General features: G+C 42.6%; 2 protein-coding genes across 3 annotated transcripts in view; one reads left to right on the top strand and one right to left on the bottom strand.

The window, feature by feature from the left end:
• The window catches only part of RHCE (Rh blood group CcEe antigens), a 36,862-nt gene extending 32,270 nt beyond the window's left edge, over positions 1-4,592 (top strand). The window contains exon 10 of the mRNA XM_030326460.1: positions 4,409-4,592. Within this exon, the coding sequence (XP_030182320.1) occupies positions 4,409-4,435 (27 nt within the window). The 3' untranslated portion in view covers positions 4,436-4,592. The remainder of the gene's footprint in view (positions 1-4,408) is intronic.
• Positions 4,593-6,377: 1,785 nt separating this feature from the next.
• Positions 6,378-24,775, bottom strand: TMEM50A (transmembrane protein 50A). 2 transcript variants are annotated; one of them, XM_030325405.1, is made up of 8 exons: positions 24,640-24,775; positions 24,137-24,148; positions 22,987-23,091; positions 20,913-21,025; positions 17,935-18,002; positions 16,073-16,165; positions 12,649-12,709; positions 6,378-6,846 (listed from the first exon to the last, which is right to left on the bottom strand). In XM_030325405.1, exons 3-8 carry the CDS (start codon positions 23,077-23,079, stop codon positions 6,801-6,803), a joined length of 474 nt encoding a protein of 157 aa, XP_030181265.1. In that variant the 5' UTR covers positions 23,080-23,091; positions 24,137-24,148; positions 24,640-24,775; the 3' UTR covers positions 6,378-6,800. The 2 variants fall into 2 exon arrangements, with proteins under 2 accessions (XP_030181265.1, XP_030181264.1); XM_030325404.1 differs by lacking the exon at positions 24,137-24,148 and having other exon boundaries at positions 24,640-24,774.
• Between the last annotated feature and the right edge of the window lie 2,271 nt (positions 24,776-27,046).

Below are 27,046 nucleotides of genomic sequence, written 5' to 3'. Positions count from 1 at the left end.
AAACAAAATGTGCGTGCGTGTGTGTATACATGTGTTGGTGAGGGCTGGGGAGGTGGTAAAGGTTACCATTTCCCTGATGCCTCAAGGTCACTGAAGGTCAGAGATGTGAGAATGGCCGCTGGCCACACTTCTCCCATCTGGAGTCATCAAAGTGGGCAAATAGTTTGACATGAAGGTGATAGAATCCTGCAAGGCAAGGGCCAGAAGGCCTGCAGGGGCCAACAAATCTATTCCCCTCATTTGACAGACACACTGAGTGGAACCATGACTGTTCAAGTTCTCAAGTGAGTGTGTGGCACAGCTTGATCTAGAACACAACTCTTGATAAATTATAGCCAGTGGACACAAGAAAACTTATACTATAGGAGTCTGGGATCATTTAGCCAAAGAACAGAGAGCTCAAACAATGCAGCTGCTGCTGTGGGTCTCTGTGTTCCGTGTCGCATTTGTTCTCATGACTAGGCTAGAAAGAGGGTCAGGGCTCATTTCCTGTCATCCTCCCTTTGACCTACGCTCTCACATTTCACTAAGAACTCTGATATGTGTAGGACGTCTGGGTGGCTCGGTTGGTTAAGAACTTTGATATGTGTCACCTTAGGTAACTTCCATTTGATGCTGAGGTTGAGTGGGCAAACATTGCAAAACTATAAATGGGAGGCTGGGGCTGACAGAGGTCAGGCTAACGCCCAACATCATACCATTGTGAGTGGCAGAGACAGGAACCAGGGCTCCTGAGTCCCAGGCCGATCCTTTCTCCACCTGCCATGCCAAGATACTGATCACGAAAGGGACAGAGAACCAGCCTTATTATGGATGGGCCTTGGCATTAGCATTTGTAGAGGCAAAAAGGAGAACCGGCCTCTTGTCCTTTTCCTCCCTTCTTCATTGCTTCTCTTTCCTTCTCTTCCTCTTCAAACAGCTTTATGGAGGTGTAACTGACAGCAAACACATATTTAAAGTAATATAATTTGATACATTTAAACATATTTATATGCCCATAAAACCGTCACCACCATGTTTCCTCATGCCTCTTTGAAACTACTCCCTCCCCGCTCCACCCCATTCCGTCCCCAGGCAAACACCTAACTGCCTTCTGTCCAAAAGATTGGTTTACATTTTCTACAGTTTTATAAAAACGAATCACACGGAACATTCTTTGGCATCTTTTCGCCAGCGTAATTATTCTGAGAGTCACCCATTACGTGGGTGCTTGTAAAGCGTCTCATCTCGTACCAGCTTTTCCCTCCAGCTGGTCTCTCCCAGTCCCTGCAAGGGTTCCTGCCCCTCTGGCGGCAGCAGGGTGATCTAGTGAAAGAGTTACTCAGAAAACTGGTTTAATCCAGCCATTCATTGGGCAAGTATTTATTGAGCAACTACTATACGCCAAGCATTCTGCTGATTAACCAGATATGCTGCAAACAGGACAAATGTCCAGCTCACTTATTTGAGTTGCAATAAATATTTGCTAACTAAATGGAGGAAATCTGAGGAACCCCGCCTCACACTGGCCACTGCGGCAGTGGGCGAGATGGAATAATGAATGGAGACCAGTTCTGCAGGGTGTCACATAGGCCAGTTTCTCAACCTCTCTTACTGGTAAAATAAGGATGGTAATCTTTGTTCTACCTCACCGGGTTGTTTGGGAGACCAAACGAGAGGTAATAATGTCCATAACTACATTCTGTAAAATGCAAAGCAGCACATGAATGTGAAACGGGGGGTTAACCACAAAGGAATGCGTAAGCCTAATACTTATCGTTTATCGTAAGCCTCCGGTGTCCGATTTTGTGCTAGATGCTTTTCAATATTATCTGACTTTTATCCTCGCAATAACCGTGCCCAAGAGTAAGGATCCCCGTCTCGAAGATGAGGAGTAACTTGTCCAAAATGATAGAGCTAGTAAGTAAACGGAAAAGGAGGAATTGAACTGGTGTCTGGCTCCAAAGACACAGCACGTGTGTGTGTGTGTGTGTGTGTGTGTGTGTGTGTGTGTGTGTGTGTGTGTTGTGGGCAGTTGCTGGAGGACAGTCACTTCTCGCCCCGCTATTCTGATTTAGTTTCTTACAGCTGAGGAGAGCCATTTACTCAGCGATATAACACAGCTTTCATTTGAAAAGCCAAATATCCATTAAAGAGGCAAGAATTCAAACTTCCAAAGCTGATAAATCCAGGGGTGATTTTTTTTTTGTAAACCATCCAAAAAGGATTTTAAACATTATTGAATCTCCTAATGCACTTCAGGGAACCAGACTCCTGGGGGTTGGAAGGGACATTCCTCTGCTGGTTGCCCAGACCATGCCTGGAGGTTTGGGGGTTGGGGTACTTGCTATTCCCCAGAGGTCCCCCATCTCATCCTCGGATGGTTCTATTACTAATTGATCATTTATTCACTAATTAATTCCATTTAAAGTATTACCTGATCTATGACAGAGCTCTTGGGTGGAGAGCCAGGGAGACGAATCTAAACAAAATACAGTTCTAGGTCTCAAGAAACTGCATATACTAATCCCCTGTCTTCCTGTAGATGACAATAATCCTAACTCAGATACTGATTTACAAAAATTCAGTTCATAACGCATGATTTCATGTGGCTTGTGCCTTCACTAAGAGAGTAAATTCCTTCCTTCAACTTTTAATTTCAGTAACCCATGGATTTTATTTTGTGCTTTCCAAAGCACAAGGACTCACTGACATCCACTTATTCAAATTAATCCCACAGTTAACCTTTCTGCAGAAAATAGCTTTGTTGTGAGTCTGCTGCAGACAAGCCCCTGTTCTGGGTACTGTGGGGGAGGAGGGCATCTCAGAGAAACTAGGGCTTTCACCCCTTGGAGGGACTGGGTCTTTCTAGGTGCACAGCTCTGTTCAGAACGGAGTACGTGATCCTGGCAGTAGCTGCTGGAAGGAGAGGAGGGTAGGATCCTGAGTCTGGGGAGGTCAGGGAAAATGGAGCTTGGAGTTGTGTTGGATTTGGGTAAGTGACAGGAAGTGAAAGACATTGCAAGCAAGGGGAACAGGAGAAGCATGAGGCCATCTGGCTCAGCAGAGAGTTGGTGAAGGGAAGGATGAAAGGTAGGCTAGAGCCACTTGACTTACCCTTCAGGCAGCTGGAAGCTCCCAGAAGTTTCAGTGGGGAAATGGTACAGATAATGTTTGAGAGTCGAGTAAAGTAAGTTTAAGCTTGTAGAATGGATTCTGAAACGAGTGCAAGTATGCTGAAGATCATCCACTGGCTTCTGAACAAGTATTTGCAGCTTATTTTTAACATGATTTCATTGCCAAGAAATACAAACACCACCACTGATTTAGCATGAAAATACCTCAGAATGTGTTACGAGTTCCTCCTGCTGTTTTGTAAAATTCTCGAAACCTAGCCTTGTCGCACGGGTATCACCCCAGCTTCCGATTAAAATAAATGTTCTAGACACACAGTAAGGATCCAACAAATGCTTGTTCAACAAAAATGAGGAGAGGCGGTTTTTAGAGCAAAGTAGGAAAACAGATTAGGAGCCTGCCAACTGACTCCTCTCCTCCTGGAGAGCCCCTGGAAAAGAGCTTTGTTCTGGAAGGTGGATCTGAATTCAAGTCCTAGCTCCTCCAGTGGCAGGCTAGTGCCTTCAGGCAAGTCACTTTCCTTTTCTGGGGCTGTTTCTTCGTTTGTAAAATGGGCTCAAATTCCACATTCTGGAGGCAGATCTGGGTTCCACCACCTCTTGTCCTGGGGTCTCTCCGAGCTTCAGTGCCCCCATCTCTGAAATGGACAGAGTGATAGCAGTATCTCACTAGCTTGTTGTAGGATTTAAAGGAGATACTGTGTGTGAAACGACAGCACACGGATCCATAAAAAAACACCCCATAAATGTTAGCTCCTCGGATTTCCAGTTCTAGAGTTCTGTGATCCAGGTTACTCAACAGGCAGTGATGTCTGGTGGGTGTGACACGGCACAACCAAACAACTTGGTATTTTCAGCTTGCAGAAGAGAACACCCAAAGGGGACCTAAAGACAATCTTCAAATACTTCGAAGACTGTCATGGAGAAAAAGAAAACGATGTTCTTCTATGCTTCTCCAAAGAATTTAAGTAGGCCCAGTGGGCAATGCTGTGTAAATGCCGAGCAAGTTGAACTTGTCTGCAAAACGGAATGAATTGCTTTGTACGGTAGTGTGTCCTCCGTCACTGGAGACATTCAAACAAAAGCCGATCACCGTGTATCCACGACTTGTGCAAAGAGCTCTGAGAATGAAGGTCTATCGAAGAGCTCTTCCAATTCAGATTTTATGAAAGACCTTCTAAGATCTTTGTGATGAGACAGCATTTTGGTCCAAATAGAAGTTTCCAAAGACCAGACTCAGTATGTGTCCACATTTCAAAAGTCTAAGGGCTCATCTGTTTGCTTTGCTTTCACAGTTTCCTCATTTGGCTGTTGGATTTTAAGCAAAAGCATCCAAGAAGCAGAAGTCCTGTCTGAAATCGAGACCACCTCCTTTCATTGTTATTCACCCTTTTTGTGTATACAACACTCTTTACAGTGAAGTCTCCCTAATTACATACAATGAGACAAGGTCAGAGATAAATGCGGTATTTAAAAAAAGATTAAACATTTGTTTAAATGGTCATTTCATAATAGCTTAAAATAAATGTTTGGTTTCCTTTTTTTTTTAATTTAACGTTTATTTATTTTTGAGAGAGTGAGACAGAGTGTGAGTGGGGGGAGAGCCAGAGAGAGGGAGACACAGAATCGGAAGCAGGCTCCGGGCTCTGAGCTGTCCGCACAGAGCCCGACGCGGGGCTCGAACTCATGGACCACGAGATCATGACCTGAGCTGAAGTCGGACGCCCAACCGACTGAGCCACCCAGGCGCCCCTAAATGTTTGGTTTCCTTAAAGATGATGCTATCAATATTTTCTTGGGTGCAGACACATAATTAAGATATTGGTTCAACTTTTTGTTTTAAACATACACATTTAACTTTATTTCATTGGTTTAATTTTTTAATGTTTATTTATTTTGAAAAAGAGCGTGTGTACATGTGCGAGGTGGGGAGGGGCAGAGTGAGAGAGAAAGAGAATCCCAAGCAAGCAGGCTCTGCGCTGTCAGCATAGAGCCTGACACAGGGCTTTATCTCATGAGCTATGAGCTCATGATCCAAGTCAAAAATCAAGAGTCGGACGCTCAACTGACTGAAACACCCAGGCGTCCCAGTATTGGGTTCAATTTTATTGACAATTCTTAAGATTCTTTCTCATGCTCAACAAAGTGTGTTGTGCTACCCAGTGAACTCTTGTCTACATCAGCAGAGCAGATGATATAAAACAGGGAAAAATTAAGAATTCACTTATATTTAGTCCTATAATGTGGACACTGTGTTTCTATTCCAGCAGTTTCACAAAGTAGTTCTTATTCCCCGAGCACAGGGGAAGATGTTGTGGTCCATTGTGGAGGTACACCGACTCAAGATTTCAAAACTAGTTCTATGTACGACCTTGAGAAATTTAAGTTTCCACCATCTGGTTCCTCCATCTGTAAAAAGAGAAGGTGGACCTTCAACCTCTAAGGTGCCCTCCAGTTCTCTAAAAACCCACTGTGAATGATTGGCTGTGGGATGGCAACAACACGGCCATTTCTTTGAGTATGTGTGGATGCCCAGGCAATATTCCAGACCATATGTGCTAGAAGACCACATGGCTGGTAGGGAAAAGAGTACCACAAATTTAAATCATCTAAGAGGTATTTTGTGTTTCACGAAGGGCTAACTGTAGCAAGTTTTATGAAAGAAAACATTTCGAGCTGTAGTTCTGAAGAACACGGATCCCATAGTTATCTTTAGATTTATCCCATAGTAAATCTTTAAAAAAAGATTCCCATTTTGCCAAGATTCAGGAAGAGCCTGACAGATAATAGGGTTCCAAAGAGAAACAGACTACGAGAATTCGCGGTAGTTAATGTTTGTAATTATAATTGACCTTGCTGGGTCTATCTTGAGGTTGGTGGTTCAGTACAGAGATACGATGAAATTTGGAATCCAAATGACTGTCAAACCAACAACATAAAATCCTGTCGCCAGAGTAAAGCCTAGTGTCAAGTCTCTATCCTCTTCCTCTTTCCTTCAATGGTGGATGCGAACTGACTGTCGGTGTCCCGCCAGGACCATGTGTCATCGCTGAGTGACTGCCAACCCCTGCCTCCCCCATCAGTGGTACTGAAGGGACACTTCTGAGCAGCCTCGTGGCTGAAATCAGGAGCTTCTCTTCCAACAGGTTCACTCCCCCTTGGGAGACCCTCAGTGGCCACTGACACTGAAATGTGTGCAGAATTTTTGGCAAAACTGTAGAAACCAAACACAAAGTATAGCAAGAAAGAATTCTGGCCACCGTGTAGATTTAAAAACATGAAAATGTTTATATCTTATTTAACATCTGACACAGAAGAAGCCACATTTACACAGACACATTAAATCTTCAGAGCACTTGAATCACAGTTTTGGACCTTAGATATGACAAATGCTCATATGAGATGTATCCGTAATTTCTTCTGTAATTGATTTTTACAAGTTATACCATGATAAGACTTAATTAAAGTTACTCATGTGGCATATTTTCAACATTTTATAAGTAAATCCAATGCTTACCACAATCGATTTTTGTTGCTTACACAGGAAGTTCTCATGATTTTAGTATTACACAAATTGAAGCTGAGACCACACTCAAAAATGAGCTTAGAAAATGGCATTACAAAAAACTGGGAGTGAGAAGTAAAAAACCCATGCAGGGCTGCTGCGCAGAAGTAAATCGGAGGTTTTCACTGCCATAGGTCTTCAGTGCGGCCAAACTTAAAAACCAGTCCCCTGCAAATGAAATCAGAAACATCACACCTAGTTGAGTTTGGGGCTAAAATGAGTATGTGAGATTTGGAAAATGGGGGGAAACTGGCAACAAAGACTTGACGAGTTGTATGAAAAAAGCCATGGAACGTATCAGAATAGACACTGATCATGTGCAGTTACCCACCAACTCCACCACTGCCTTAGCTTCCAGGGGCTGAAGACATATGTCACTCTTAAAAAGTTAACCAGAGTTTAGTAGGTAACCATACTATCATATTCATTCAACAAACCTTTCTTGAGTGTAGACGTGTTAGATGCTAGGGCTGCAAAGATGAGTAAGATACAGGGTCCCTGCCCTCAAGTTGTTCACGTTCTTGATGACACAGCGTGGTAATGGCGAGAGAGGTGAGGAAGGGGGAGGAGGTATTTATACCACATGTTGAGGGAGCACAGAAGCCTATAGAATTTATTCAGCCTGAATGTGTTAGAAAAGGAGTTACAGGGGCAGTAATATTTGAGATGGGCTTTGAGGGGTAAGCAGGAGTCTGAATGGGAGATTTGCAGGGACAGAAGCTAGTTTGATGAAGGAAGAGGTTTCAGGAGAGGAAACAGTAGATCAAAAGGCAAAGAGGAAGAAAAGACCACGGGGCCTCGGGAAGAGCCCAGGAGGAAAAGCCCAGGAGACTGTGGCGTCAGGAACACGCACACACAGAACGTACAATCCAGGGTTTGAGGGGGGGGGGAGCTATCTACAGCTCTCTTCAAGGTTTCAACTTAAGAGGGGCAAGAGGGCAATTACACACATAAGAAGATACCTGTCTAGGTCTAGATCTGCAGATACACATAAAGGTGTCTGAGGTGCAGAACAGGAAGAGTCCAGTACAGCTAGATTAGAGCTTCAGGGGTAAGAGAGGGAATGGAGGTGGCCAGGATTTGGTAAGCCAATTGACCAGGGTGGCAAACTGCCCACAGGGGCTTTCCGAGTCTTAAGTGAGTCAAGAGGGCAGTGCCAGCCTGTGCGCTCTACTCCAGGGGGCAACTGACCCCCCTCTCGGCCGATTTCTGAAATGGGGTTATGCTGAGCTGTGTCCCCTACTTGAAAGGAACAACTATTCGCCTCCAGCTGATGGTTGCCATGCGAGGCTCAGGATCGTCAGATCTTCCAGTTTTTGAAGAAAAGCCAAAAATTCAGATTTTGATGTAAAAAATCTCTTGATTCTGAACCGTCGGCTCAATAAAACAGAAAATACCGTACAGGATAAACAAGACAGAACTGTGGACAGAATCTTGCGGGATGGCCGCTAGTGTTCAGTTCTTCTGGAGACAGCTCCAAGTTTTGAAAAATTTTAACAAGGGAAATGACAGGATTAGAGCCATGTTTTTAGAAGGAAAAGTGACACAGGAAAACTGGATTCAAGGGAGGAACCAATCAGGGATGTGAACTGCTCAGGACGGGATGGTGGTGACCGAACAGGAGAAATGGACAACAAGGGAACAAGTGTAAGACAATTCAGAGGCAGGTTCACTGGGCCTTGGATGTGGGGGGCCAGCGTGAGGGCGAAACTGAAGACGGAAGCAGACGCCAGTGGCATATGGAGGTTTTCATTTTGTTTTCTCATCTGTTTCCCAGTTAGCAGTGTATACTTAAGGTTAAGCCTACAATCCTAATGATCAGTTTACCCTTAGAAAAATAAACACTTGAGCGTCTTTTGATGAAAACAAAAATGCAACCAGGAAACGGTCTATACACTTTCGCAAGTATGTTAATTTCTCTTTATAAAGGATTTCCTAAGTGCTCCAAAAAGTGATCTGGTCTCTATCTTCTGGTTAGGATGAGGGAGGCCTCCACCCTCCAGAGAGCCTGAATGCGACACACTTCAGAATACTACCCAACAGATGTAAATTGTAATCTGAAGAGTTTCTTGGGCAAAAGCCAGTCCCTCCTACACTGTCAGATGGTCACCTTTGGTACTGACATCTGTGTCTGATTTCTGAAACCGTAATTTCTCAGCTGTTGCTGAGTATTGTTCTGTTACGAATCAGAATGGTAGGCAATCAGCTACAACTATCCTAGTAGCAGTGCCTATTTGCTGAATTTGATTTCACTTTGCTTATAGTATTTTCAAAAACCCGAATTCCTTTTTAGACTTAATAGGGACAACAGGACCAAATGAGAAACTAACCAAACTTGTTGCATATAAAAGGAATTTATCGTAATTTGGGACGAGTCCATGACTGGTTTCCGAGGTTTTGTGACATATGAAAACTGCTGTATGAACTTAGTGTTTCTTCTCTCATTGGAAGAGATACACATTTCCCGAAAATCTTCCCCCTCAATCCTCTGTTCCTCTGTGCTGTGACAGAGTGACTTCTCTGCCACAAGCAGCATCTCAGCGTGGAACCTGTTTCATCCTTTATCACTGCCAGAGTAAATAATGATAAAGACGGCTGCTGTTTCCCCTCCCTGGCTGGTTCTCAGTAAATCCCCTCCCTAGGAAGCTTTTCTTACGCACCCTTATGCTGCCTTCCTTTGGCTGAAGTTGTGGGGTACTTAGTTCTCGGGGCACCTCTACCGCTGGGGACATATGGGAGTAGCGAGCTCAGGGTGCTTGGTCCTTCCTTACAGATGCCCAAGCCTCAGCGCTGCAGCTTGAAATGACAAGAAATCCTAACTGTCAATGCTGTCTTTCTCATAAGCATGCTACACTCCCCTACAAAATAACAAACGTCCTCAAATTTTATTTCATTCGTTGAGGAATGAGGTTTACTCATGCTGCATTTTTGAAGTCTAGTGTTACACTCTAAAAAAAGGACGGGGGAGGAGGGAAACAGAACTAACACTAAACAACCGGTTGCGGACAGCAAAAGGAGAAAATGCCAACTGAATTCACCCCAGATTTCAAATGTCATCATCCGAGTAGCTGGAGCCTGAACTCGAGTCAGCCTCAGTTCTAGCCGGACGATCTCAGACAAGGAGCCTACCTTCTCTGTGCTTGTTCTCACATATAACATGGGGATGACAGGGTGTCCTCCGGAGCTGTGCCAGGGATTGGCTGAGAGCATACAGGTAAAACACTAAGAAAGGTGCCTCATGGGGCGCCTGGGTGGCTCAGTCAGTTGAGCGACCGACTTCGCCTCACGTCATGATCTCACAGTCTGGGAGTTTGAGCCCCACGTCGGGCTCTGTGCTGACAGCTCAGAGCCGGGAGCCTGCTTTGGGTTCTGTGTCTCTCTCTCTCTCTCTTCCTCCCCCGCTCATGCTCTGTCTCTGTCTCAGAAATAAACATTAAAAAAAAAAAAAAAAAGAAAGGTGCCTCGTGCATAATAATTGCTCAATGAACTTTGGTCATTATTATTTTCCACATAAAATCAGTGGCTTAACTTTTTGTTATTGTTGTTTATTGTTTGTTTATTTTGTTATTGTTGTTATTATTGTATTGTTTTGTTATTGTTGTTGTTCTTTGGGTTTTCTCCACTAGTTTTATAAGAATGACCCAGGGGCGCCTGGGTGGCGCAGTCGGTTAAGCGTCCGACTTCAGCCAGGTCACGATCTCGCGGTCCGTGAGTTCGAGCCCCGCGTCGGGCTCTGGGCTGATGGCTCAGGGCCTGGAGCCTGTTTCCGATTCTGTGTCTCCCTCTCTCTCTGCCCCTCCCCCGTTCATGCTCTGTCTCTCTGTCCCAAAAATAAATAAATAAATTAAAAAAAAAAAAAAAAAAAAAAATGACCCAAAGATGTTGTGCCTCTTGCCACTCCTAAGTTCACACTTTTTTTTTTTTTAAGGTTAATTTATTGAGGGGGGGGGGAAGGAGGGAGAACCAGCAGGGGAGGGGCAGGGAGAGGGGGACAGAGGATCTGAAGTGGGCTCTATGATGACAGCAGAGAGGGGCTCCAATCATGAGCTGCGAGATCATGACCTGAGCTGAAGTCTGATTCTCAATGAACTGAGCCATTCAGGCGTCCCTAAGTTCACATTTGTCTTATTTCCAAACTGATTTCATAAAATTCCAAGAATTCCTGGTGAAGGAAGAAGTCTGAATATCACTGCTGAATGTTACTGAATGGCAACAATTAGCATTTCACGAGTGGTTCAAGTAGATACGGGGCTTCGATTTCCCCTTCTGGGGGGGTGGGTAGGAAGGAGCAGAGAAGGAAAGTCTGACCATGGACTGTCCTACAACATACAGTAGTGTTTGAACCTTTTTTGGATTAGGGACTTCTTGGAATATCTGGTGAAAGCCATAGATCTCTTCCCAGAAACAAGCTGAAACACCAGTGTCTTGCATATACAAATGTCTGGCGGTTCCCCATCTTCAGATCCCTACTCATGGTATGATGGTTAAGAATCCCCGATGCAGAAGACAAAGAGAAGCTGTGGTGGGGCTGGGGTTGGGGAGGCTAAGGGCAGGGAAAAGGGCAGACCCTTAGTTTCCCTAAAGAGTGAACATTGAAGAAGATTATTGATAAACGTATTAAGGTTTTTAGGGGATTTTTAAAAAATTTTTTAAATGTTTATTTATTTTTGAGAGAGACAGAGACAGAATGCGAGTGGGTTAGGGGCAGAGAGAGAGGGAGACACAGAATCCGAAGCAGACTCCAGACTCCGAGCCGTCAGCACAGACCCCGACACAGGGCTCGAGCTCACGAGCTGTGAGATCATGACCTGAGCCGAAGTCAGTCACTCAACCGACTGAGCCACCCAGGTGTCCCTTTTTAGGGGATTTTTTAATCTTTTAATTTGTCATTGCATCAGAAGGATAAAGAATGTTAGGACTTCTCCACACCTCAAATCTCATGCATAAGTTCTAGTAACACCAAGGATAGAAAGAACTATAAAATGCACTTGGAAACAAAATTGCAAGGAGAAAGGGTTTTAAGCAGACTTTCACTGAAAGCAACTGTTAGAGATACAGATTTAACATGAACATTGTCCTGATGAATGGATAAAGAAGATGTGGTATATATGCATATACAATGGAGTATTACTCGGCAATCAAAAAGAATGAAATTTTGCCATTGGCAACTACGCGGATGGAACTGGAGGGTTTTATGCTAAGCGAAATGAGTCAGAGAAAGACAAATATCATGACTTCACTCACATGAGGACTTTAAGATACAAAACAGATAAACATAAGGTAAGGGAAGCAAAAATAATGTAAGAACAGAGAGGGAGACAAACCATAACAGACTCTTAAATACAGAGAACAAACTGAGGGTTGCTGGAGGGGTGTTGGGTGGGGGGATGGGCTAAATGGGTGATGGGTTATTAAGGAGGGCACCTGTCAGGATGAGCACTGGGTGTTATATGGAAGTGATGAAACACTAAATTCTATTCTAAATTCTATTCTAAATTTTATTCTAAATTCTATTATATATATATATATATATATATATATATATATACGTGTATATATATATACGTATATATATATATATATATATATACACGTATATATATATATTATTGGAAAAAAAGAATGTAAACACTCTTTTTAAAGAAAAGAAACATAGGCAAATAATAAAGAATAAAATAAAATAAAATGAACATAGTGTTACGTAACTAAATCTACACAAATCATAGTTCTTCATTAAAGGGGACATGGTTGCAGTTTAAAAAACCAGTGTATGTTCCCAAGGTTGGCAACGAACCAACTCATGTATTAAAATATCTTTCTCAGCCTCATTCTTTACATGTTATGACATAGCATGGGGGAGGGGCACTGGACAGGGTAAATTTAAGCAACTAAATATAGTAAGTGACTTAAAAGAAACAATTATAAAAAAAGAATTAACAAAATAGGATGAAGAATGCAAAAGAAACTTACCCAAAAAAGATGAAGGCATTTTGGAAAAATACAGCAATTCCAGGATATACGATGGCTTTTTCTGTAAAAATAGTTGCAAACATTTAGTTTCTGGTATACTGGTGAACAGCGGTTTTCCTGCCTTACATAATTAAATTTTCTAGTAACCATGGTTGGTTTGAATATTTATTAAATGATGTAATACGTGTGACAGAGTCTAGCGCTGGTTTAGTAAGTGATTCCTTCAATTAACAAATATCTAGCAAGTGCATATTATGTTCAGCATCGTTATGTGCTGAGAATATGGCAGTAAATAAAACAGGCAAAATATTTTTCATCTTCATGAAGCTAAACAATGTAGAAAATAAGGAGAAACAAATGAAGTGGGAAAAGGTGAGAGAAGTGTAGTGAATGATGCCATTTAAAAAAAATGTTTATTTTTTTTATTTTGAGAGGGAGAGAGCACATGAGTGGGGGAGGGGCAGAGTGAGAGGGAGAGAGAGAATCCCAAGCAGGCTCCCTGCTGTCCACACAGAGCCCGATGTGGGGCTTGATCCCACAAACTGTGAGATCATGAGTAGAGCCGAAATCAAGAGTTGGACACTTAACCAACTGAGCCACCCAGGTGCCCCCAGCTGCCCCTTGAATGATGGTATTTTCTACAGGTGGCCAGGAAGAGCTCACAAGAAGGTGACACTGGCATAAGGTCAGGGAGGATGTGAGGGTAGGGACCATGCAGAAGCAGCAGAACAGAGGGCACAAACACCTGGAGGTGGGAACATATGGGCACATGAGAGGAATGGTCATGTGTGCAAAAGAGAGAAAAGCAGGAGACAGATCAGAAAAGTACGAGGGGCGAACTGGGCGTGAGTGTGTGTGCGTGCGTGTGCGTGCGTGTGTGTGTGTGTGTGTGAAGATCCTGTAGAGCTCTGCAGTCATGGTGAGGGCTCTGGTTTTCATTCTGAGGGAGATGAGAAGCCAATGGAGGGTCTGAGCAGAAAAGTAACATGAGCTGACATATTTTAAGAGGATTCCTCTGGCTGCTGTGCTGAGGGGATGGGAGAGTAAAAGGGTAAGGGGAGAAACAGAGACCAAAGAGGAAGCTATTTCAGGAAGTCGGACAAGAGACTACAAGGGACTGAATGAGGGTGGCAGTAATGGAGATGGTAAAAAGTGGTGGGATTCAGGGGGCGCCTGGCCGGCTCAGTCAGTAGAGCGTGCAACTCTTCTTCTCGGGGTGGTGAGTTCAAGCCCTACACTGGGTGTAGAGATTACTTAAAAATAAAATCCATAAAAATACAGTGGTGGGATTCAGGATATATTTTAACAGCAGAATCAATAGGATTTGCTGATGGACTGATGTGGGGTGAGAGAGAACAAGAGGTATCATCTTTGACAGGCCTTAATCACCCAGTTTTTGGCCTAAACATTTGGAGGGACAGAGTAGCCACTAGTGACTGCCAGGGGAACATTTGTTCCAATTTATCCCACACTGAAGTTGAAATTCTCCTAAGTTTCTACTACTGGAGCCAAGGTGTGATGAATAGATAAATTATCAACTTTTTCTCAGAATAGTTTTAACTTAATCTGATTACCGTAACAGCTGGTTTGCATAGGCCTTCACTACTACAAGGCCACATTAAATATTCCCTATTAGTGGTAACAATGGCTCATAAAGATCCTACAGAAAGGCAACTTATAAAATTACACATCTCCTGATAATAATTCTCAAAGCATAACTTGACTCCAGAAGCCTTTAGGAAAAAAAAATCACTAAAAACTCTAGGAGATAAACACTTTCCTACAAAAAGGGGCTCTGTATTAATAACAGCTATATCCAGGAAAGAAGAATTACAAATAACATTATTTACTTCTTTAGGCTCTTTTATGTTTTCAGTATTCTACAATAAACAAGTATCATGGAATTCAGATAAAAAAGTAACATTTTTGTTTTTAAAATATGGTGATAAAAGATTTTGTAGCAGCAAGAGAACTACTTAAGGTATCATGTAAAATGCAGAAGCCTGTGTTCGAAACTTTATTTATAGTATGATTATAACTACACAAAAACACAGAAGAGACCAAAGGAAATACACCAAAACATTTCAGAGCAGTACGTTATTATAGTCTGCTATAGTTGTTTTTTTTCTTTTCTACATTTTTGGTAACACGGTTTGAGTAATAACTTACATGAGCAACAAAAAACATACATATTTAAAAAAGACTATCATTCCTGTCTATAAGACTTAAAAGATCTTCCTAAAAATTCAGGAAACCCACGATTTTAATCCAAGAATTACATTTTGTTCAAAGAAATAAAGGGTTAAAATATGGGCTAGTTTAGATCTCTGCTGGTCCAGTTTTTGCAAATCATTAATACCATATTTTTACTGTGAGAAGCATAGTCAATTTTACCTGGAACATTAAGGGATTTTCGTATTTTTCCGGGGTCCCTCAAGGTGAAATTTCAACCAGGGATCTAAGAGCAGGCCTTTTCCTGTAGGCCTTGCTTTAAAGTGGCCTGATACTTGCACATTAAGTGCTCATTTACTTTCTATCTAGAAGGAGATGATGTCATAGTACCAGGGAGGCTAACCTCAATACATTTTAATTACAGGATGTTAGAGCTTTGCATAGATATCATTCATCAAGTCAAAACTTGCCAAATAGCTTGAGAACATATATATTCTGCTTTTGAGGTTTTTGGAAGCCAACGAGAAGCAAGGTTTGGAGCTGTGTCCCATTACTTCTAGGCTCTATTCAAAGGAAAAAAAAAAAAAAAAACCAGAAGAAAGGAATACCAAAAACATACCAAATGAACAAAATACTGATAGGGTGAAGGGAGTTCCCAGGCATAAATGCTAGCAGCTGACCCATCTAGATTAAAAAAAAAAAAAAAAAAAAAAAAAGCTTTATTCTAAAATAACCTGGGGTGTCCGGGTGGCTCAGTCGGTTAAGCCTCCAACTTCGGCCAGGTCATGATCTTCTGGTTCATGAGTTCAAGCCCCACATTGGGCTCTCTGTTGTCAGGACAGAGCCCGCTTTGGATCCTCTGTATTTCTCTCTCTCTGCCCCTCCCCAGCTTGTTCTGTGTCTCTCTGTCTCTCTCTCTCTTGGAATAAATAAACTTACAAAAAAATAAATAAATACAAATAAAAATAAAAAACCCAACTTTTGAGGCGCCTAGGTGGCTCAGTCGGTTAAGCGTCCAACTCTTGGTTTCGACTCAAGTCATGATCTTACATCTCATGGTCTGTGAGACTGAGCCCTGGGTCCGGCTCCAAGCTGACAACACAGAGCCTGCTTGGGATTCTCTCTCTCCCTTAGCTCTCTGCCCCTCCCCCGTGCACGCTCACTCTCTCTCAAAATAAACAAATAAAATAACCAACTTTAATGCACAACTTCAGTAATCCACTGAAGTAAAATGTAAACTATTTTCTCTTACCTTTAGCAACATAACCTCCAAAGAGAATCCACATAGATGCAATCAGAGACCCAAAGGCCAGCATGAAACCAATGAACAGCCAGATGCGAGCACCTTAAAAGAAATAACATTTTACCAGAATTGTTTCTCATGTGGCAGCAGTCAGTTCAAACAACTTTTCAAAAGGAAAGCAAAAACCAAAACAGAAAAAATGTATCATTGCCATTTAAAATCTAAAATAAGAATGAAAGATGTGCTGAGTATCTTTCATCAGTGCAGACGTTGGCCTTCTTCCTGTTGGCTGGTCTGTATTCTAAGTGCCTATAATTAATCTCCTTAAATATGAATACTGAGAAAAACTCCTCAACCATCCTATAAAAATCTCACAAAATATGTTTCATATTTACAGGCTCATTCTCCATATATTTTTAGAAATTGTACTCCAAAATTTAGACTCCTCCAAGAGAACTTTGAGGCAATAACATGTGTATACTGAGCAAAAAATTCATATTCAGTGATAGATGAATAGGTAAGTCAGGCAGCAAAATAAATTCAAACTTACTGTGACTGGCGCTTAGGAAAGCTACATTAAAATTATGTTAATAGAGGAGGACAAACAAGGTTTAAATCACATTTATATAATATTTATGAAGATTTGCTATAAAATAAACAGCCCTTAGATGAACTGACATGACTTTAATTGGCACGAGTACATTTTAATAAAAACACTGCCGTCTTCCATACAGCAAAGCAAATAGAATGCTGTATTTAATTTCTGATTTCATCTCCAAAACATAAGAGCATTATGAAAATAATAAGCTGACAGTTTTAGATATGGTATTAAATACAACGGACTCTGGCCCCCCGAGCTGTGCTAGCTAACCAATGTTAGTCAGAGATGCGAGGGCCACATTCTAGTCCTGGCTCTAGCTATCACTGGCTTAGCAGTATCAGCGCTGGCCGCTAACATCTGTCTGTTCGTTTACAGTTCACGGTTATGGCAGGTCAGGGCTCCTGTATCTCTGCTACTTAAGTTCATCTGCAGAGACAGTGAACCAGAGAGTCTGAGAGTGTAGATCGGAGCTGACTCCTGCAGCTTCTCCTGTTTCATTAAAAAAAGAAAAAGAAAAAAAGTCACCTGAATTTTGCCTAAATGTATTTATTTGTAGGTTTCCTTTTTGTATGGATGTAATATTTTGTTTACCATTTAAATTGCTTACTAAATGTGCCCCCCATGTCTTTGCGTATACCGGACTCTTGAGGAAGCCGACCCACACGCATGCTGAATTTGGCCTCCCTTGGGTGCGCGGCCCAGGAGTCTCAGTGGAGAGGGAAGGGAGTGGGTGAACCTAAGCACCAAAATTCTATTACTCTACTCCGTTTTGCAAGATGCAAAGAGTTCATTACACAATGATGTGAATGCATTTACGACTACTGAACTGTATACTTAAAAATGGTTAAGATGGTACAATTTATGTTGTGTATTTCAAAACACACCCCAAATACTATGATTCTAAACTATTTCAAAAATGCCAATCCAATCAAGTGAGGCTGGCAAAAAAGAGAAGAAAATAATTTATATGGTATAGCTTAAAGTACCAGAAGTTCAATTTTGCACATGGATTCTTTTATTAGCTATTGTCTTTTACCGTCCGTGGTACATATTATTGCATGGGGTTATATACTCAAGACTGTGTACACTATACTATACAGCCGACTTCGATTAAATGTGCCTTGTACCTTATGCCTTGAAACCTATAACCTCTGTTCTAGACAGACCTCCATCCTATTTCTGATGTGAAGGGGTTAGACGAGTGGTCCTTCCATGTAGAATTCTCACTTTTAAGGATGTATACGGTAAGATGTCGTTTACACCTATTTACCTGTTTGACCCAGGCAACCTTCACTGTAACTATCACCTCGGACTTGTCCATTTGATACTGCATTAATCCTGTGTGAATAAAATAAAGCCAAGATATCACGGTCTTTGACTCCAAGAGGAAACTACCCACGACATCAAATCACCAGAGCCGATAAGCTAGAGTGCCTCAAATGCAAGGTGAGGCCTCATGAGTCTTGAGTAATGGGCTCATGTAAACTGAAGCAAGTCCCTTGAAGCAGATACCGTCTAAGCAGTGGTGACAGCCGCCAGACCAGCAGAATTAACATCACCCAGGAACTGATTACAGAGAAAATTCCCCAGCCCCACCCTAGACTTACTGAGGCAGAAACTCTGGGCAAGGGGCCCAGCAATTTGAGTTTTCACAAGTCCTTCAGGTGATTCTGACGCTTACTAACATTTGAGAGTGACGTTTTCAAAATTATGTCTCATTTGTTAAAGTTTGAGAGTGAAATCCTCAAAATGATCTTGCTAAGATGGAACCATCTTTAGCTTTGGATCTATCTAGCTTTCCATTTGTGCAAACGCCACCTGTAACATGCATGCTGACAAAACAGAGAGAGCATGGTCCCTAGACAACCCCAAAGTACTTAAAATTGGCTTAGGAATGAGGGGTTTTTTCGATGATAATTCTGTACTAAGGTCCAATGTTTGGAGAAATAATTATACTTCAAGCAAAACAACAGCTTTTTGCTCTGAAGACATTATCAAAGGGATTCAAGTGGTAAAATGTTGGGTTTTTTTTAGCCCGATACACGTTCCAAACAGGAAATCTTCCGTTAACTTTCACACAGAACCACTCTAAATTTTTTTTTTTTTTTCCAACATTTATTTATTTTTGGGACAGAGAGAGACAGAGCATGAACGGGGGAGGGGCAGAGAGAGAGGGAGACACAGAATCGGAAACAGGCTCCAGGCTCTGAGCCATCAGCCCAGAGCCCGACGCGGGGCTCGAACTCACAGACCGCGAGATCGTGACCTGGCTGAAGTCGGACGCTTAACCGACTGCGCCACCCAGGCGCCCCTCACACAGAACCACTCTAAATCGAGATAACCTGGCTTTCTTTAGAAGTAATTGTTCAAAAATTTAAACATCACAGGACAATGTTAACAATATATCAAGTTAAGAAGTTATAAAATTTTATACACACTATTATCTGTGTGTATATCTATATATCTCTCCACTCGTGTGTGCGTGTGTGTGTGTGTGTGTGTGTGTGTGTGTGTGTCTACCACTAGAATGTAAGCTTCATGAGGGCAAGGACTGTGTCTACCTTGTTTCCCATTTTTATTCTCAGTGCCTGGCACAGGGCTTGGCACATAGCAGGTGCCCAATAAATGTGTTGACTATGTGAACCCTAATTTTTTAAATAATAATATGAAGTCATAATTATTCATTCAAATCTAAGTTTTAGAATGATCAAAATACTCATAATTATACTCAGTGATCTCTATTATCAACCACATTATCTGGTACACAAAATAAGTACATTTTAAAACAAGCATAGGATTTTTTTTTAATAAAAATTTTTAAAAATGTTTTACTTATTTTTTAGAGAGGAAAAGAGAGAGAGAGAGAGAGAGAGAGAACGCACAAGCAGGTGAGGGACAGAAAAAGAGAGGGAGTATCTGAAGCAGGCTCCAGGCTCTGAGCTGTCAGCACAGAGCCCAACGGGGGGCTCGAACCTACCAACCATGAGATCGTGACCTGAGCCAAAGTTGGACGCTTAACCTATTGAGACACCCAGGCGCCCCAAACAAGCTTAGTGTTTTTTAAAAATGCAGATGTTCTTGGGTTAGTGGTACTTTGCTCTTGTTTTTCTCCTTGCTGAGCCATCTCAATAAACTTTCTAGCCCTCTGTCAAACAGTCACGCCCCTGCCATGTCAGTCTCCACTATCAGGCACATTCTGAAATGAACAATCTCCATTTGCTCTCTGGCATTACTAATTTCACATATAATCTCAAACTTACACAAAAGATGTCAAGTACAGTTCAAGTAAATTTTGAAAGTTGCCAACCTGATGCCCCATCACCCTAGAAATGTGTATGTGTTTCCTACAAACAAGACAGTTTCAGAGAACAATACAAGCCTTGAAACTGGGATACTAACGATGCATTACCACCATCTAATCTTCAGACGTCATTCAAGTTCCCCAGTTGGCCCAATAATGCTCTTAACAGCAAAAGAGCAGAATCATGAAACACATTTTGTTCTCATGCCTCTTTAGTCTCCTCAGTTTTCTCTGGCTTTTATGACCTTGACCCTTTACTCCAGCCACCCTGGTCTCCTTGCCATGGAGCCTCTGTCCTTGCTATTCCATAGGACTGGAATGATCCTCTCTCATACAGCCCCACAATCACCTCCTTCATTTCTTCAAGTCTTTCCTATGAAAGTGCCTTCTTCATAAGGCCTTCCTTGACTCTACTGAAAATTTCTGTACCCTTGCTGACATCTATCTGCCTTCTCTGTAGCACTTCCTGGTATCTCACAGGCTATATATACAATTTATTTCTCCTTGGTTACTCTCTGCCTCGTTCATTTGAGTATAAATTCCATAAATGCATGGATTTCCTCCTGTTTTATTCACTGCTGTATTTCCTATACCTAGAGCAGAGGCTGGAACATAAAAGCTTAAAGAATATTTGTTGGCTGAGTGAATAAACAAACGCTTAGACAAAGGATACGGTTTCTGACCTAAACGTAAAGTCACAAACATTAGCAGTACAGAAGGAAGAGGAGAGAGGAGAGAAGCTGGGGGTGGCAGTGGAAGAGGAGAGGTGGAAGGGAGAAGAGGAAAGAGAACGGCTGCTTTTCTTTGTAAGTCCTCCTCTGCGAGTTGACTTTTAATTCATGTCCAATACGTTGATGACATTTAAAAATATGAACTCTACTCGACTACATGTAAGACATTTTTATTTTGTGGCGATCTACGTAAGTAGTGTGGACAGTGACACTCACATGAGGAAGGCTATGGTTGCTATGACACCACAGGCGTGGTACGAGTGGTTGAATTCTTCCATGGTGGGGTAAATGACAGCTGCATCTATGATAATCCACCAGCCTGTAAAAAACTAAAGCAGACACACACAAAAAATGTGACACTAGTGAGAAATTACAGTAACTTCCTATCTTACTAGCTAAAAAGAAAGCAAAGTATCTAAGAGACCCCTTCGGATGAATTTCAAAATTTTCTTAAATGTTCCGGCAGTTTCTCGCATATAATGTGCACGTGGCTTAACCCCTGAGGAAATATTTGATACCCTTAAGTCGGCCAGCAATTACCGAGTAACACGAACTTCTTTTCTAAGCCCACTTTGGTCATTATTTTATATTGTTGTAATAAAGTCTGTCATCTTATTATGTGAACTGGAAATAAATTGTAATAATCTCATGGCAGGAGAAAGGAAAAAAGTGATTCACATGCCAATCGACAGAAGGAGTGGCTTGTGGCTGATGTTATAAGCTTCCAGAAAGATGTTATCACTGAAGACAAAAAAAAATTATTCAAAACAATATGGGGAATAGTGATTGTTGGCAGCATTTGAGCTGTCCTCTTGGTGTCGTGAGATAGGTTAAGGGCCCCGCAGTTCGCTTTTCCGTTTGATGCATTATAGTGCGGTGTATGGATGCTTTTACGTGTGAGGTTAAATTCAATTTAAACACGAAGTTATCATTTATCTTAATTGAATTTGGTTCTGGATATTATCAGGGGCCAATACATAAGGAAAAACATTAAAACTACACAAATATTAGCTAACCACAAACTTAAGAGTAAAATATTAACCAAATTCTGGTAAGTAACTGAGAAAGTTTTGAAAATAACACCGTACCCTACCCCCATTCCCAATCATGACCCAGTTAGCTCTGGGAACTCCATCTTCTGGCAATTCTTTAAAAATAACTAATTTAGGCTAATCAAATTATTTTTATCAGGTTACAGACAGCTCCATACTCTATTAATGACATTTTTACCGGCTAGCCCGAGTACCTCTTTCATTTTTCTACCCTCATCTCAATGCTTTTATTCAAGATATTTTCTTCGTAAACTAAAATGTAAAGTTTTTTTTTTTTTTTTGGATGTTTGTAAGAGCAGAATTTCTACAGTAGTTTTTTTTTTTTTTTAAGATTTTATTTTTAAATAATCTCTATGCCCAATGTGGGGCTTGAACTCACAACCCCGAGATCAAGAATCCCATGCTCTACGGACTAAGCCAGCCAGGTGCCCCTCTACAGTAGTTTTATACTTTACTGTTACTTTGGAAAAATATAGGGTAATCATTTTTCATAAATTATAAATGTCAGAGACTAGGCAAAGAGGAGATATTTGAACTCGGATTTTCTTTTTTCAAGATTTATTTTTAAGTAATCTTAACACCCAGTGTGGGGCCTGAACTTAAACCCTGAGACCAACAGTCACATGCTCCACTGACTGAGCCAGCCAGGAGTCCCTAAACTTAGATTTTTGTTTGTTTATTTAAAATCCATTATTTAGAGCACATGACCACATAAGAGCATAAAACACAAATATCAGATGCCTTGAGGGATCTGCAATGTAAATAAAAATTTTACACTATAGATTACTTCTCGGCAATACACTTGAATGAGTTTCCGGTTTGGTTTTTGTTTTTCAATGAGATTGAGAAGAAAGTTAACTCTGGATTATGAAAAAAGTGCAACCATCTCTCTCCACTGGTTTTGACCTGTTTCTTTCTTAAACACTTTCTGGTTACTTAATGTACTGACAAAAAGGAGGCATTACACTCATATAATGAATAAATGTAGAAACCATTACTGTCTTATATACCATGCATTTAAAGAAAACCAACCATTCTACTAATCACTATCAAACCATAAGGTCAACTCTTAAAATGGAATAACTCAACCCCCGCATAAACAAAACATCAACATTTGTTAAAACAAATTTAGTGGTCAAAGATAAAATGAATAGTACTTATTTAAAAACCTCATACAGAATTCAAAACACATAAAAACAAACAAAATAACGAATGGCCAAATTACCAATGACACTTACTAGAACACCAGCAGCAATGGAAGCAATAGTATTGCGCTTTTCCCCCCAGTCAATGCATTCTGAGCATCTCAAGCCTTCTAGAAATCCAGACATTTTTTCAAGTCACTTAAAAAAACAAACAGAAAAATCAACTAAATAAAGTACTTCTATTTACTTGCTTCAAACATGACTTCTGTTCCTAGAAGACAATTAACAGTTCAGGGATAACTGAATAAAAGTGAAAGACTTTATTTTGGCTACATATACTTCTTCAGAATATTTAATTTTTGATGAATTTCCACATCAAAACTTTGGAAAACAAAATTTAGATTCATTTAGCTTATTATTTTTTTAATTTAAAAGACGGTTTTGGTATATTTAAGAACTAGGAACAAAGGTGGGTATCCAAATATTGAAAAAATTTATAACGATGATTAATTTTAATTCCAAACTAAGTTATTATGTGATTTTAACATTTACAATCCAGGGGCACTAACATAATGGAGAGACAATGATAGACTTTGGCTGACGTAAAGCATGCAGTTAGATGAAAAAATACTTGTATTAGTAATTTTCACATTTTATCATAGGACATGTGTTTCTACTCAGATTAAGAAGTTAAACACTGCCCTATGGGTCTTCTACTCACATCCCGTCCTTTCACTTCATTATTTTTTCCTTCTCCAACCCTTTGTGTTAGTGTCACTTCCAGTAAAGAACACCAATTTCATTTTAATATCTGTTTCTGATTCTAACAGATGTTTTCCAGCGAAAAGAAAGCACAAAATTGAAGTTAATACTAATTCAGACACGAAAACATCCGCTGTGATGAATCCCGACCTAACAAATTACATAAAACCATTCCTGCGAGCAGACCTAGGCAGACCTGGCCTAAAACCCATCCTGATTATCTCTATTTCAGAGCATGAAAAAGCCTGAATTACGTATAACTTGCTAATTATCAAGACACACCCAAACTCCTACCAGCGACTCTGAACCCGTCTGTTCAACTACTCTTGTAGCCAGCAATCCTGATTGTCCAAAAACATGACATTCTAAAAAAGAGCAATGAGTCCAATCGTAACATCCCTTTTAAGCATTAAATATTAAAAACTGAGATTGTAACCAATACTAATATGTTTTTAAGACAAGCCCAGTTTTGACCATTCACCTTTGTTTTTCCCTGGGAGGAAGAGCAATCCAGTTTGTGTTAGTTTCGGTTGGTCTCAATGTCCCCGCCCCGAGCCCATCCGAGTCCACTTTTCTCAAGTTTATTACCGTCACACTGCCGCACAAACCCCGCCCCCAGGCTCGGGATTCACGGTCCGCAGTGGACACGGGCTGGGAGGATGTGGGAACTCGTTCTAGCTCGGCCACCCCCTGCCGCGTGAACCCGCCGGTGACACTCCCTCTCGGGGGCTGTTTCTCCAACCCTAAAGGAGGGGACCGCGGAGACGCCGGAGGGACCCCGCGACGTCCCGGGGAGGGGCGCGGTCCGGCAGCCGGACGGAGGAAGCGTCCGGGAAGGGTCCAGGGAGGCACAACCCGAGCCCGCAGCCTCCCAGAGGGTGGAGGCGATGACTCGGTCGGCACCGGCCGGGCAGACGGGCCCGGGCCCGAGCCCTCTCCGGCCTGTGGCGGCGACCCCCTCCCCCACTCCCGCCCGGCACTTACGGCCAGCCCCTCCAGTGCAGTGAGTCCCGAGCCAGGTGTCACGCCGCGCGCGGCCGCCTCACTTTCCCCTAGTTTGCAGCCAAGAAAACAAAACAGCCACCCGCCGCCGGGTACCCGGATGAAGCAGCACCGCCCCCCGGGGCTCGGTCGCGCATGCGGAGACTGGGGCGGAGGGGGCGGCGCGGGGAGGGAGGGGAAAGGGCAGACGGAGGGCCGGCGGGAACGGGTGCCCCGCGCCAAAGTGGGCTGGTGCTCCGGGCGCTCGTGGCGTTTCGAAGATGGGCGGGCTAGCCTGAGTACGCCTTCCCGGCAGAGGTGTGAAAAGTCGCCCTTGGTCTTCAGCTTTCCGAAAAGGGAGGCGTCTGTTGGGCCCTGTATCTGTCCTGTGTGAGGTGGTAAATTTTCGAGGGCTGCGGAGGGCCCTGCAGTTATCTCAGGCCTGGGGTGGCGGGAAAAAGTGCCGGTCCGCGTGGGGCAAAGAGTGGCTCTGGGTTTGCAGCCCCCGCCCCAGCTTTAAGTTGTTGAGGGTGTTTGTTTCTTTCTTTTTATTTGGTTATTTTAGAGAGAGAGTGGGGGAAGGGGCAAACAAAGAGAGAGAGAGAGAGAGAGAGAGAGAGAGAATCCCAAGCAGGTGTCATGCTCAGCACCGAGCCGGATGGGGGACTTGAACCCACAACCCAAGAATCAAGACCTGAGACGAAATCAAGAAGAGGCTCAACCCAGTGAGCTACCCAGGAATGCCCGAGTTCTAGGTTTTTAAGTCTTATTTTCTCAGTGCCTGACCCGGCCCTCATTGTAGCTCCGCCTCCAGAAGGGGCGGGCTCAGTCCCAGGAGGCAGGGACTACCCAGGTGAGGGCGTGGTGTACTGTGCAGTCCAAATCTGCATGCTGACCCTCTTCTGGTGCTTGGCCTCCACCACCCCCCTCCCCGCCCCCACCCTTTGCCTTAAGGCCGGGTTTCTCAGCCAAGCCACTGCTGACATTTGGGGCCTGATAATTTTGTATATGGGGGCTTGTCCTGTATACTGTAGGGTGTTTATCTGCATCCCTGACCTCTGCCCACAGGATGCCGGGGTTATTCCTGCTGTTGTGACAGCCAAAAATGTCTCAAGACTGCCAAATATCCCGTTGGGGAGAGGGGAGTCATCTAGGTTAGAGCCGCTGTTAATACCGGTTTGGGGGAAGTGACCCTTTTCAAAAGCAGGAAGCAATGAAGTCTTGATTACAAGAACCACTTGTGGCCTGGCTCGCCTGCTCTTCTCCCAAGAAGCTCTTGGTCTTGCTCCATCGGCTCTAGCTAGAGGTTCTCCCGGAGTCGGAGCCGCCCCAGAGGAGGAGCAGGTCCCGGTCCAGAAGGCGCCACCAGAAAAAGAACGGGCGCCACTCGTGGTCTTACTCGCTGAGCGGGTGGAGTTCTCGCAGCAGGTCCGGTCCTGCGGGAGGGTTGTGTTACTATGGGATCACTCGGGGGCAACAGTACTATGGCTTAGGGTATAATACGATACCCTAGGGTGTACCCGAAAGAATGCAGTGGTTGGAGGAAGAAATCCAGCAAGAGGTCGCAGAGCAGAACCCCGTTTTGCTTAAGTTAAAGGTTGCGCGGGTCATTTGTCGTCAAGAGGGGCGCAAAGTTCACCTTTTTTACATGTGGGGCTACAGTGTATGAGGAAGCTGGGAACCAAGGTTGTTGTGTCCTTTAATTTCTTTGATTTCCTTTGATGCATGCAATGTAGCTTTGTGTTTTGCGGGGGGTGGGGGTGGGGGCATTAGCTGATTAGTAGGCAAAACTGTACAATACAATCCATAGCGTATTTTTAAAGGACATTGCTCTTACCCCTTAGGACTAAAGATTAATTGTGACTGTTAAATGGCTCCGAGTGGAGGATTCCACTGCAGGCAGTTCTTAATAGAAACTTTTTTGGTAATGTTTATTTATTTTTGAGAGAGAGAGACAGAGCATGAGCAGGGGAGGGGCAGAGGGAGAGGGAGAGGCAGAATCTGAAGCAGGCTCCAGGCTCTGAGCTGTCAGTGCAGAGACCCATGTGGGGCTGGAACTCACAGACCTCAAGATCACAACCTGGGTGGAAGTCGGAAGCTTAACCAACTGAGCCGCCTTGGCACCCCCACAGGAGCTTTTTAATCAACTTTTCCTTTCTCGATGTTTTCTCCCTCCACCCTTTTTTACATTTACTGGGGTTAACATGATTGTCAAATATTTTATAAACATAAGTAAGCATCTTTATATGGCTTTTATAATAAAGCACATGCTTAATTTGTCATTCTTAGCCTTTTTTGGATACGTTGTAGAATGAGTGCTTGTTTTTGTCCTTTGTAGGTACAATGGAGCTATTAGAAATCGGAAAAGCCAGTGCAGCTGGATGTTGGGGAATGGCCAACGTGGCCTTGC

The sequence above is a fragment of the Lynx canadensis genome, chromosome C1 (genome assembly GCF_007474595.2).
Source record: "Lynx canadensis isolate LIC74 chromosome C1, mLynCan4.pri.v2, whole genome shotgun sequence".
Lineage (NCBI taxonomy): Eukaryota > Metazoa > Chordata > Mammalia > Carnivora > Felidae > Lynx > Lynx canadensis.
Note: the sequence above shows the minus strand (reverse complement) of the source record. Positions and strands in the feature narration are given on the sequence as shown.

What these genes read in the sequence shown, in the direction of transcription:
- TMEM50A (XM_030325405.1), bottom strand. Translation starts at nt 23,079, where the DNA reads ATGTCTGGATTTCTAGAAGGCTTGAGATGCTCAGAATGCATTGACTGG. An exon ending in GCAACCATAGCCTTCCTCAT is followed by an intron (nt 18,003 to 20,912) that starts GTGAGTGTCACT and finishes TTATTCACACAG; the next exon opens with GATTAATGCAGTATCAAATG. An exon ending in AATGCCTTCATCTTTTTTGG is followed by an intron (nt 6,847 to 12,648) that starts GTAAGTTTCTTT and finishes TTTCATTTGCAG; the next exon opens with GGGACTGGTTTTTAAGTTTG.